This window comes from Ctenopharyngodon idella, chromosome 8 (assembly GCF_019924925.1).
Source record: "Ctenopharyngodon idella isolate HZGC_01 chromosome 8, HZGC01, whole genome shotgun sequence".
Taxonomy (NCBI): Eukaryota; Metazoa; Chordata; class Actinopteri; order Cypriniformes; family Xenocyprididae; genus Ctenopharyngodon; species Ctenopharyngodon idella.
In genome coordinates, this window is record NC_067227.1 from 6254659 (window position 1) to 6266670 (window position 12012).

The 12012-nt window shown below is 36.2% G+C and overlaps 1 protein-coding gene across 2 annotated transcripts in view; it reads left to right on the forward strand.

Annotated features, from left to right (window-relative positions):
* mtor (mechanistic target of rapamycin kinase) overlaps positions 1-12012 on the forward strand; it is a 272554-nt gene that overhangs the window by 20878 nt on the left and 239664 nt on the right. For both annotated transcript variants that reach the window (XM_051903439.1, XM_051903440.1), the window contains 5 exons: positions 5277-5492; positions 6090-6295; positions 10024-10146; positions 10851-10934; positions 11898-11990. In XM_051903439.1, the coding sequence (XP_051759399.1) occupies positions 5277-5492; positions 6090-6295; positions 10024-10146; positions 10851-10934; positions 11898-11990 (722 nt within the window). The remainder of the gene's footprint in view (positions 1-5276; positions 5493-6089; positions 6296-10023; positions 10147-10850; positions 10935-11897; positions 11991-12012) is intronic.

Here is a 12012-nt window from a genome sequence, read left to right on the forward strand (position 1 = left end):
AAAGACAGATACCTCACGTGACATAACTGACAGAATTTTCTGTGCACAGAGACACTAATGATGACAACACACACATTGCGAACTGCATGCTTTCAATCACAATTCGTTATCGATTAGTGAAGGCGGGATAGGCAGAATTGCACTTAATGACACAGACCAGAAGCGCTCTCTCTCTCGTGCACTCTCTCTCTTTCTTGCACGCGATCCCAGTTCTCTCAGACAGCGCGTGATCAGTTCTCCTTGAGCCTGAATGGTCAAATGCACACATGGTTGTCAAAATGTCCGTTGTGTGGAGTATCTCACGTAAATACAGTCCGTTATGGCTTAAGTGGATGTTAACATTTGGGTGAAAACAGGATATGTGTCGGTATCCATGGATTCGGTCTTAAAGGGACCGTAGCCTATATTTTATCATTAATGTTAATAAAACAACAAAAGATGTTAAATAAATGTATACATGGTAAATAAACCTACTGTATCTGAAAAACAAGTTTATTTCATTTGTATCTCTATAGTATTTGTTGTATTGTTAATTTCTTTTTATATAACAGCAATTATATAGGGCTATATTGGTAATTATGCCCTTTGAAGGTTATTGGACACAGTGAAATTTTTGTTCTTTAAGTTTGTGACAAGCACATAAAAATTATTACTTTTTTCATTAGAGTAATAATAAAGAAGCTGTCCTCAGAGCTCTCAAGTTTTATTAAAAGTTTGGAGTGAGATTACATCTGTTAGGGGAGGAGCCACTCAAATATTTGCAGCACGGCCCCTCTGCCCCACCAAATTCTCTCAAGTTTTTGCTAGCAGTTTAATTTTACCTACAGTGTTGTTCATAATTGACCAGCACAAATAGAAATTATGCTGCTTGTTGACTGAAGTGCCTGTTCTTTGGCCTGATGACCTTTGTTTTATATGCCTGTTCACACCTGAGTTCTCCTGTCTGCAAACAGAGCACCAGTTGTAGGAGCTGCTGGTGCCTATGGTAATGAATGGCCATTTGGTTGACCACTCACTTTTTAAAGTACACCTGGTGGCTGCTCCACTTAATGCTTTCTTCTTCTTCCCTGTCTTGTCCACTGTCTCCTCTATGGTCTCTTCTACTTTCTCCCCAACTGTCACTCTTACTACCTTCTCCACCGTCTCTGCCTCCACCTCTTCCACTGTCTCCTCCTCTGATGTAGCAACCTTTTTAGGGGGCTGACCCTTTGGTGCCCAGAATGAAATAATACTCTTTTGCTTTTTCTCTGACATCTTTGAAACAGATAAATGCAATGATTAATGTATGCATTGCCAGTAAATTAAATATTACTGAAATGATAGCCAGAGAGCTCTGCTCTAAGAGATGTAGTCTTAACATTGCTGAAAAGAGTATTAATACAGTAGAATTTGAAATAAAATAATGAAATACATCTCTAGTACTTTCCTTAGTTTCAGATAGCCAAACTAAGCTAAAGCAGTTGGAAGAGTTTTTGACTGCATCAATAATAATTTAGCATGAATTTGGCTACATTCCCCAACATCAGCTCTCACTATTTTTGATCACAGGCAAGTGATTTCATCTAGGAATTGTAAAATCAAAATGCTAAAAAAATGAAGGGGTTGGGTGTAGTTTTGGTTTGAACATTGGGGGGTTTAGCGGGGTCACAGGGCATGCTCCCTCATGAGATTTATTTGTGCGCTTATTTGTTTATTTTTGCAAAATTGTCTTTTTTGTGGTTATATCCACATACAAAGTTGGTTAACATAGCTGCATGTATTTTATATTTAAGCATCTAAAGTCTTAAGCATTTTGACAGAATTTTACTTAAAGAACATTACTTAAACGGTTCTTATATTGAAAATGTTAATTTCCTGTCATCTGCTAGGTTTTTCCTAATATCTGTAATTATTAGCAGAACACATTTTACACATGGGGAAAATCAATTGTGCTCTTGTCTTAATTCTAACTTGTACTTGGCCTTTTGAAAAACTATAGTTCTTGTAATTGTCTTGTAATATATTTAAAGAATTTATTACAATAAGGATATAATTACAGCCTATACTCATAGTAACTGTAGCACAGTATGCCACAGTTGTAATGTAAATCTTTGGTGAAAAATCTATTCCCTTAACAGATAATCTATTATAAATTCTACAAGTTAGTCAATTTACCACAATAAATACAATAGGTAAATTCTAGTAAAGGAGGTCTTTCTATTTTATGTTGGTGCAGGATGATGTTTTCTCAGCGTTGCGATAGGAACGGCTCGCACAAATCTTATCACACTTTTGGAGAGCACTGGTGAACGCGCGCAGAGTATACAGCCATTCGCGCGCCACGCATGCACAATTAAATAAACTGGGCTTCGGTCATGTTGCGCAGAAAATTGGTCTGTTCCGTTCGTACGGGAACTTGGTGCTTATAATAGTTCAACGCGCAATGTATAATAGCCTCCTCCATTAATTGTATATAGAGGGACAAGTTATCCCTTACTTCTCAGCGTGAGAAATACAAGGTGTGGCGTGTGAGCGTGTGAAATGGTTGAAATGCGTCTGTCTCACGGTGAATGCGTGAGACTTGAGAGCCCTGTGTCCTACATTCATTAGTCTCACTGTCTTGTGCTTGGAAAACTGCAACATCAAAAAAAATAGATAAATAAATAAATGAAGAGAGAGAGAGAAATTAATAAATGTATAGGCATCGGTATCGTCGAGTACTAGAAAAAAAGTATCGCTACTCGTACTCGGTCCTTAAAAAATGGTATCTGTGCATCCCAGCTGGTCTGTGCATCCCTAATTAAAATGCACCTATTGGTCAAGGGCATGGAAGTTTCTAGTAACCTGGGCTATCACCTATCATAGTCAAGTCACCTTTATTTATATAGCACTTTATACAATACAGATTGTTTCAAAGCAGCTTTCCAGTGATAAGAAAATGATTCAGTGATGCAAACAGAGTTCATTTAGGCTGTAAAGCAGCTCTGAAAGAAAATAGTGTCATTGTTCAGCTCAAGTCAGTTCAGTGTTGATTTAGTTCTATCGTAAAGATCATCAATTATTATATTTGTTCATTTCATCTATAAAGCACTTCTGCAGAAAACAGTGATGTCATCGTGCGGCTCAGTTCAGTTCTCATTCAAAAGTGTCGGTGCAGTCAAATCAATAATATTGTTGAATAATAAGTGACCCATCTAAGCAAGCCAGAGGAGATAGTGGCAAGGAACCCAAACTCCATCAGGTGATAGAATGGAGAAAAAAACCAAGCTCAATCAGGGGGCCAGTTCTCCTCTGTCCAACAAATGAACACAGTGTGATTATGATTCAGGCTGCATCACACATCAGAAATCAGATTGTGGATCGTAGCATTCAAATATTTCATTTAGTTCCTTTTGCTTGAGGATCGAATTCATCACACTAGTATGGAGACAAGTCATAGGTCTGTGCAGAGGACTGGTTCTTGTGGTCTTTGCTGAGGATCTGTGCTGATGATTGTCGTGTCGACAAGGCCTTGACAGGGGACTGTTTAGTTGACAGGAATTCCCCTGACATTCAGAGCTGCATTGTGGTCTGGTTTGGATACTGACCGGATACGGCTGACTTTGGTAACCTTGGCATAAACAGAGAAACTATTATTAGTGTAGATGCCATTCTTCTTACAATGTAACTAGTACATTGGCTGTTATGGGAAGTGTTCCCGGTTCCGGTTGACCTAAATTATGCAGCCTAACAGTCCTTTAATGGATGTGAATTATAGAAATGTTATAATGTGTTATGTGTATGCCGGGTTAAAGAGATGTGTTTTTAATCTAGATTTAAACTGACAGAGTGTTCCTGCTTTCCGAACAAGGTTAGGAAGACTGTTCCCGAGTTTGGGTGCTAAATAGGAAAAGGATCTACTACTGCCTGCTGTTGATTTTGATATTCTAGGTATTATAAACTGGCCAGAATTTTGAGATCGCAATAGATATGAGGAGTTAATCCATTTAGTGCTTTGTAAGTAATTAACAAGATTTTAAAATGTATGTTGTCACAGACGCCTTGGCACCTAGTTATGTTGTTGGGTGAGGGGGTTTGCTGGATTATTAATTAGATATAAAAGTATGTAGAATAAAAAAGTATAAGAATAATTGTGTGTCTGATTGGTCCAGCTGCTACACTCGAAATGTAGCTTTCATACAGTAGGCCTGTATATAGTAGCCAGTACAAATGTCAAACAGGATTTATCACTTTCACTAGATAGTTTAGCCAGTCTGTCTGCATACTGACATGGGCCCCAGTTAAGTGCCAACTCTAAAACTATGTGCCATATTACTAGAGAGAAGAGCGGCACCATCCTAGGAGGGATGAAGGCCATCTATGTTCAACTGGTCAGGTCTGCCCCAAAAACATTTCCAATTGTAGAAATGCCATGACTATTACCTGATTTCATAATGACAGTGGCTAAAGTAAATATCAATGGCGGCAATGTCCATAGGACTGGCATCAAAACCGCAGATAAAAACATGCAACACACAATTGTATGCAGCAGGGAGTGATTCCAGTGCAGTTCCTTTCACACAGCCTGCTGTATAGAAAACGCGGTTGTTTTAATTCAAGCCTGTAAGCAACCACCCAGAATGAGTGATGGGCGATATAGCTATAAAAATAAAGAAAAAGTTGGCACACCCCAGCTACAAAAGTATAAAAGACTTTTTATTTAATGTTCTCACAAATATGTGACGTTTCTGATGAAGAACCATACGGCTCGAAACGTCATATATTTGTGAGAACATGAAATAAGTCTTTTATACTTTTGGAGCTGGGGCGTGCCAACTATTTCTTATTGTTTTTCTTTTTTTTATTGTTAGGAGTAGTTGAGCACCCTCATTGAGCTTTTTGTTGCCCGTCAGATATGTACACTTTTTTTGAATTTTTGTCGATTTATAGCTATAAAAAAAATTATTAATCAGTATTTTTCCAAATTTTGACAATGTTTGATATACAGTATATCTTGATATTTTTGCATTTGATCTCAAAAATGTAATATGATGATTTGATGATCTGGATAGAACAGTTTTTGCTGTAAAGTATATACAAATTCTTTACTGCAAAATTAAGTTAAATAAATAATCTAGATATAGACACTAATATTCCCTAAATTATTGCAATATCATCACTGATGTATTGCCCAGCCTATCCAGAATACCTTAGCATCTGTATAGCAATGCTTTGCAACTAGCTTTGCATAAGCTAGCATCCCTTATTTTTCTTTAGAAAATATCAGTTTTTTTCTTTTCTCTTTGGTTCATTTTTAGGTCACTCCTTGACACAGTTTGTGCGCCACTGTGCTGACCACTTCCTGAACAGCGAGCACAAGGAGATTCGCATGGAGGCAGCGCGTACCTGCTCACGTCTGCTCACCCCCTCCATTCACCTGATTAGTGGCCACGGACACGTGGTCAGTCAAACCGCTGTGCAAGTGGTGGCTGATGTTCTCAGCAAGTTACTGGTGGTTGGCATCACTGACCCAGGTGGGAGACACAGCTGTTTAAATGTATGTTAGCTTACAGATTATGTATATGCACATTTCTGTGTGCAAATAAGTTTATTCTCATACAAATGGAATTGTATACATCCATAAATTGAATTAAAAAGTTTTGCATAGTGGAGATTCTACTTCAGAAATAGAATTACATAAGTGGAGTTTTAGCGATTTAAAGTTTAATGAATAGAATCTTTTGTTCTGTTTATAGTACACCCCCCGAAGATAAAGATATACTTTTTATTTCTTAATGATCACCTTACAATTCATGAATCTGAAAATGATTTTGTCAGCTATATGTAATGAAGAAAGTACTCCTACTTAAATTTTTACTTGAACATAGTCACTTGTTGATCAAAAAATGTTTTCCTTTAACTCGCACCAGAAGTGTTTAATTTAGTTTTAATAACTTCAGGAGGGTGTAGTCATTTTTCCAATACAAAATTTTCTTTTCCTTATTAATATTGACATGCTTTTTTTGGTTATTGATTTTTAATTTGTCTATATGAAGAGAAATTGCTGAATTGTGAGTTCAAAGGTGGTGTGCTCATTTACACTGTGCACTGTATATGTGGCTTTCTCTCAGACCCTGATATTCGATACTGTGTGCTGGCCTCTCTGGACGAACGCTTCGATGCCCACCTGGCACAAGCAGAGAACCTCCAGGCTCTGTTTGTGGCCCTTAATGATGAAGTGTTTGAGATTCGTGAACTGGCCATCTGCACTATCGGCCGTCTTAGCAGTATGAACCCGGCCTTTGTCATGCCCTTCCTGCGCAAGATGCTCATTCAGGTATTTACAGTTTTCACAGCACATGGCTTTATTTGAAATGGCATCCTACCATACTACTCATACTACTCCTATATATTTACGAATTTCAGTGCTCCTGACTGTTGGTGCTGGTGCAACCACCTAGTTGTACAGATGTTTTGTTAGCATCAGCATTAAAAAATTAGAGATATAACAACTAATAATAATAATAATAATAGTGATATTGTTAATATTGTATTACACAGTGTATTACAAGTGGAGTTAACAATAAAATGTCTTATTTTGTCTCATTTCACATTCAAAAGTAAACCACTGATTCTGTCATCATTTACTAGGTACTTCTGGGTAATGTTAGTAGAATAGCAGACATCACAGTTATGTCACTGCAGTTGCGCACACATTGTGGTGGCAGAAAATCAGTGGTAACAAATAGAGGAAAACGGGCAAGATCCATGGAATAAGAGAAAAAAGGTCTTGTGCCTTTGGATGTCAGAATTGAAATGCAAAAAAAGATTTTCTTCATTTTTAAAGAATACTGTCATCAAAGATGCCCTTTGAAGCTAAACGCAGACGTTTATGGTTGCAAGCCATTAAATGGATAGACTGTACTGATGAATCCTGTGATGATTACCCCACTGTTAAAGCATAAATTTGATGTAAACAGTAGATCTGCATAATATTCGCATATGCAGGTCATAGGGGGCAATAATGTATTCGCCTTACAGTTACAGCATGAAATAATATTTAAACCTATAACTAGGGATGCGCTTGTGTACTTTTTCTTGTACTCATTAAAATGCTCTAATAGCAAAAACCGATAGCACGCAGTGTGTGTACAGTACAGTGTTTGTGTCCAGACAAAGAAACAGAACAAACAGATATGGAGAAGTCAGAGATTAAAGATCTCTAGACTCTATGCAGTAAATGTATCTAATTGACAGAATTTTAAGCATAAATTCAATATTTACAACTGTATAGCTGCTGTGCACAAGCTGATAAGTGAAGCACGCAAAGTAGACTGAGCGTACAGTGGCGTAGAAGTGCTAGCATGTTGAGCACACTTGTCTTTCTCACAGACATCGCTGAAAAGTTTGTAGTTCAGTCGAATATGTCAGTAGCAAAGAAAGTAAAAAACGATGCACCTATTACTAACATTACTTGACGGTAAGGAGAGAGAGAGACTTCTTTTGCATGCACTTGATTGCTGATCGCTCACTCAGCACACACGGCAGTTGGAAACCTAAATCTTATATGTAGCCCAAGTAAAAACATCAACTGTTACATGATTTATGTGTAACATGTGGTTCCCTACATTATTATAGGAAAACATCATTTGATTACTGTGCCGCTGCACAGAGCGGCTCTGAAAGTGCGCTGTAGATGAAATACGATTACAGTATATACAACAATAACAGTAGCTCGTACAACACATTTTAACAGGCATAATTAAGCATGCAAATAACTAAATAAAATATCTATTTGCTAAATGAATTAAGCCAACTAATATGATTAATTCTTTTGGTTTCTCTAACCATATTTAAATTATTTAAAAATATAATTTAATTATAATTTAATTAATTTTATTGCGATTTCATATCTCTAAATTTGGAATTTATAAAAAAGACAGAATTGTGGGATGTAGAATAGGCAGAATATTGAAATCTTGAGTCTGTCTATTATAGAATATTAAATCTTGCAATTCTGATTTTAGATTTCTTTTCTAAAATTATTTTCTAGAATTAGAATTATTAACTTGGAATTGCAAGAAAAAAAGTCAAAATTATGAGATATAAACTCGAAATTACGTTTTTATTCTTTTATTTGCATGGCTTTCATAGACTGCCAGTGCAGAACTGTCATTTTTGTCAGCGTGGAGTTGACATCACAAAAACCACATAACTCAAACTCAGATCTCCCATAACAGATTTTCTGCCACCAGGTAGGTTCTGCCCTCAAAACAGGTTATTGCTGTTTGAAAACCCAAATGGTCTCTAAAATTCTGTTCATGTGCAGGACAAAAAAGAAAAAAAAAAAAAATGGGATACTTTGATAAGTCGATCTCTTCTCACCTTCCATTTACAGGGTGTGCGGTGGTTTTGCCAGTTTTACCCACCCCCGTTGTGTGTGTTTTTTTTTTTTTGTTTTTTTTCTTCTCAAAATTGTAATGTGATTTCTCATAATTTAAAGGGTTGTCATCTTTCCTTTTTCTTTCTAGATATCGCACTGATTAGCAAGCTACCAATTATCTGATGCTCTGATATTTGTAATTGTAATTGTAATTTAATGTAATTTAAATATAACTCACTTGAAAAGACAATGTTTAGTTCAAATTTGTACTTGCATATCTGTGATTTTAGACTGGATAAAAATATGCATGAAATAAGACAATAGTTGCATCACTCATGTTGTTGTAATTGAGTTACATTTCAACTTGCTCAATTGAGTAATATTTATGTACACATTATCTCATGAATACCTGCAGAAATTGCATGAAATTGGAGTTAATAGATTTTCCAAATCCTTTTATTAAATATTTGTCAGTTATTATTTTTTTATTCATATTATATTGTGAATAGGCTATATTGTTTTCTCAAAATCATGACATTAAACATGGAGTATAAACTGTTAATTCTATGTTAAATAGTTCTATATAATGTATATTATACATATTATTATATAATTATACATTATATGTAATGTAAAATATAAACCGAGGCACATTTAAAAATTGATTCAAGACTTGAAGTGGCCAAGAGCAGTCTGATCTGGCCTAGCTGCTGTGTGTTCAGCTACAGCAGGCCTCGAGGGCCAGAGTTGAGAACCCCTGAGCTACAGTTTGTGGTACCATGCGCTATCTGATGGATTTTGAATCTACGTGATCAGATTCAGATGGAATGGGGGCATCGGAAGATACTTCTTTAATCAACATAGAAGTAATGGCTCAGGGGTTTTCCACAACATAGATATGCATTTTTGGGGGGCCTGCAAGAAGGGCAATTTTTACAAACCTAAAATTAATATAATTTTGTTTCTTAACCACAGAGGTATCCTAGTAACCCAGGCTTACCCTAGTAGGGTAGGCTTTGGGTTCAAAGGTACTTCAGTACAGACACTTCTGCAGTACTGTATCTAAATTTTGTGTAAAAATGTCTTCAGTCTTGGCAGTCCAATAAAATGATTTAAAATAGAGATGTTAAAGATTGTGGGATACAGTACTTCACACAGTGTTCTTTTTTGTATATTGCACATTTGGCCAAATGTAGTAGGTTATAATAAACTTAATACTGTGCCCAGTATACATACTCATGCTATACACTGCAAAAAAGTTAAGAAGAGTTGTAGCCGTTCTTTGCTATGACTTTACTTCATCTCAGTTACCAACAGATGGCAGTCAGTAAATGGTTTTTCTGCTGAAATAGCAGCTGTTTTGTGTCACCATAGCTCTAGTCAGCCTTGTCTGACTCTGTTTTCCCTGGCATCTCAACAAATTCACTTAACTGTTGACTAGCAACCTATACAGATGTTTTATTGCTTGAAAACCTTTAATGTTAGCTGTGCTACTATTACTGCCCTCTCATTAGAAGAGTTCTTGTTTTATTTGTTTTTATTATAATATAATACAGTCTTTGTTTAGATCAAATATTAATTGTTGTTTTGTCACACATCTGTTATGAATGTGTCTATACAGTAGTTACACAATTGAATAATGTCAAACTGGGTACTGTCCAATGCAATAAAACTCTGTCCAGATCCTGACCGAGCTGGAACATAGCGGTGTGGGCCGAAACAAAGAGCAAAGTGCCCGCATGTTGGGTCACTTGGTGTCTAATGCCCCTAGACTCATCCGCCCATACATGGAGCCCATTCTCAAGGTACAGTCTCATCCTTATGTCCTCTGCATGTGTTTTTCGGGTTGGTGTCAAATGTGTTGTAAACTTTTGTAACAGGAAGTCTATTTGTTTGTACTTGGAAAAGATCCATAATCATTTGTACAGTTGTGATTTGAGGAATGTTAGTGTTCCTAATGTTAATCATGTTTATTTCAGAATGAGGACTTTCATGGTTTAATCCACAGCATGAATTTTCAAGAATCAATATTTATTTTCTTAAATTGCCCTGTAAATAATATTTTAACTTATTTTTAAAACATTTGTAAAACTAGATAAACACACTGTGTTTCCTGTGTTTTTCCCCCCAGACTTTTTAAGAGAAAAACGTGTTTAATATGGTCGGCATATAATGTAGGATTGGGCAGTAATGTTTTGTAAAGTGGGGCTTAGTAAAGGATTAATTACTGACATGTTCATGTGACAATGTGTAGTTAAAGAAACTTTTTAACAGTTTTGTTGCTATTAATAGTACTTTAATAAAAAAGATATGTAGCTAAAAATAATGTTTTTTTATTTTAGCATTTTTATTCAAAATTAACTTGTGTAATTTTAGAGGTGAATTTTAAATTCATTATGATTCCCATATCTAATATCTTGCCAGTCTCTTTTCTAGATGTAGATTGTGATGTTATTGAAGTGTGACTAAATGTTTGTAATGCATTTTTCCAATTTTGTTCTTCACACAGGCCCTCATCTTGAAGCTGAAAGATCCTGATCCAAACCCTGCAGTCGTTATCAGTGTATTAGCTACCATTGGAGAACTTGCCCAGGTAATAAGGTTACACAGACTAGTCGACTTTAATTTTGACACTTTAAGCTTGACAATGACTAGTCATGGATCATGAGCTATAGAAGGCGCAAAAGGATAAGAAATCTTTGAAGTCCACTTTTACACTCTGTTTCCAACAGTTAAAATGACAAATAAATGCATAATCCAAGAGCGCTCCACAAGATATGTTTGATTATACCATCTGGATGCTCAATATTGATCAGGTGAATGCATAGAAGTGTAATCTTTACTGTGATACTTTATCTTATCTGATTTATAACAAACAGACATCTGTGAGAAATAAAATGACCCAAAGAAAAAAGAGCTGATAAAAATAAGCTGTTATGTAGGAGCAATGTAGGAGCGCTGTGTCATATGCCATAGCTGTGCACAAGGCAACTCACGTTCCAGTCTCAGCTTGAGGTTCAGGCTTATTTGTTCATTAATGATGTCATCAGTGACTAGTCTACTCGACTTTAATCACATAAGTCGTTCAACCCCTACCAGGTAATGGATCATTTTTTAGCATGATCTTTTGACATCATCTACAGTGCCTTTAAAAAAAAAAAAAAAACAGGTCTACTTCCTACTCAGTTCTGCACAATATTTAGGAAACATTCAGGAGAACAGACAGGGTAGCTCTGTGAAGGAGAGGAAGTAGAGAAGACAAACATACAGACCGAATGCTTGTGGACACTGGGTAAGAAGAGGTAGCTGAGGTTGGAGAAACGGGTTAAGTGTCAGAGCGAACCGTTTTTTCCAAAGCAGATAAATGCTGATGTTAGATGTGACTACTACGGTTGGTATTAAACAATGAACTAGAGCCACCTGGATGATTCACATTCAAAATTACATTACGCTCAAAATATAGTCTGTCAACCCTGAAAGCTCATTTATTTTATTTAGTTGAAATGATGTTAAGCTTGTCCATTTTTTTTTTTTTTTTTTTTTATATATGTACCAGGTGAGTGGACTGGAGATGAGGAAATGGATGGATGAGCTGTTCCCCATCATTATGGACATGCTGCAGGACTCATCTTCATTAGCCAAGCGACAGGTTTGCTAATTCCCATGTTAAA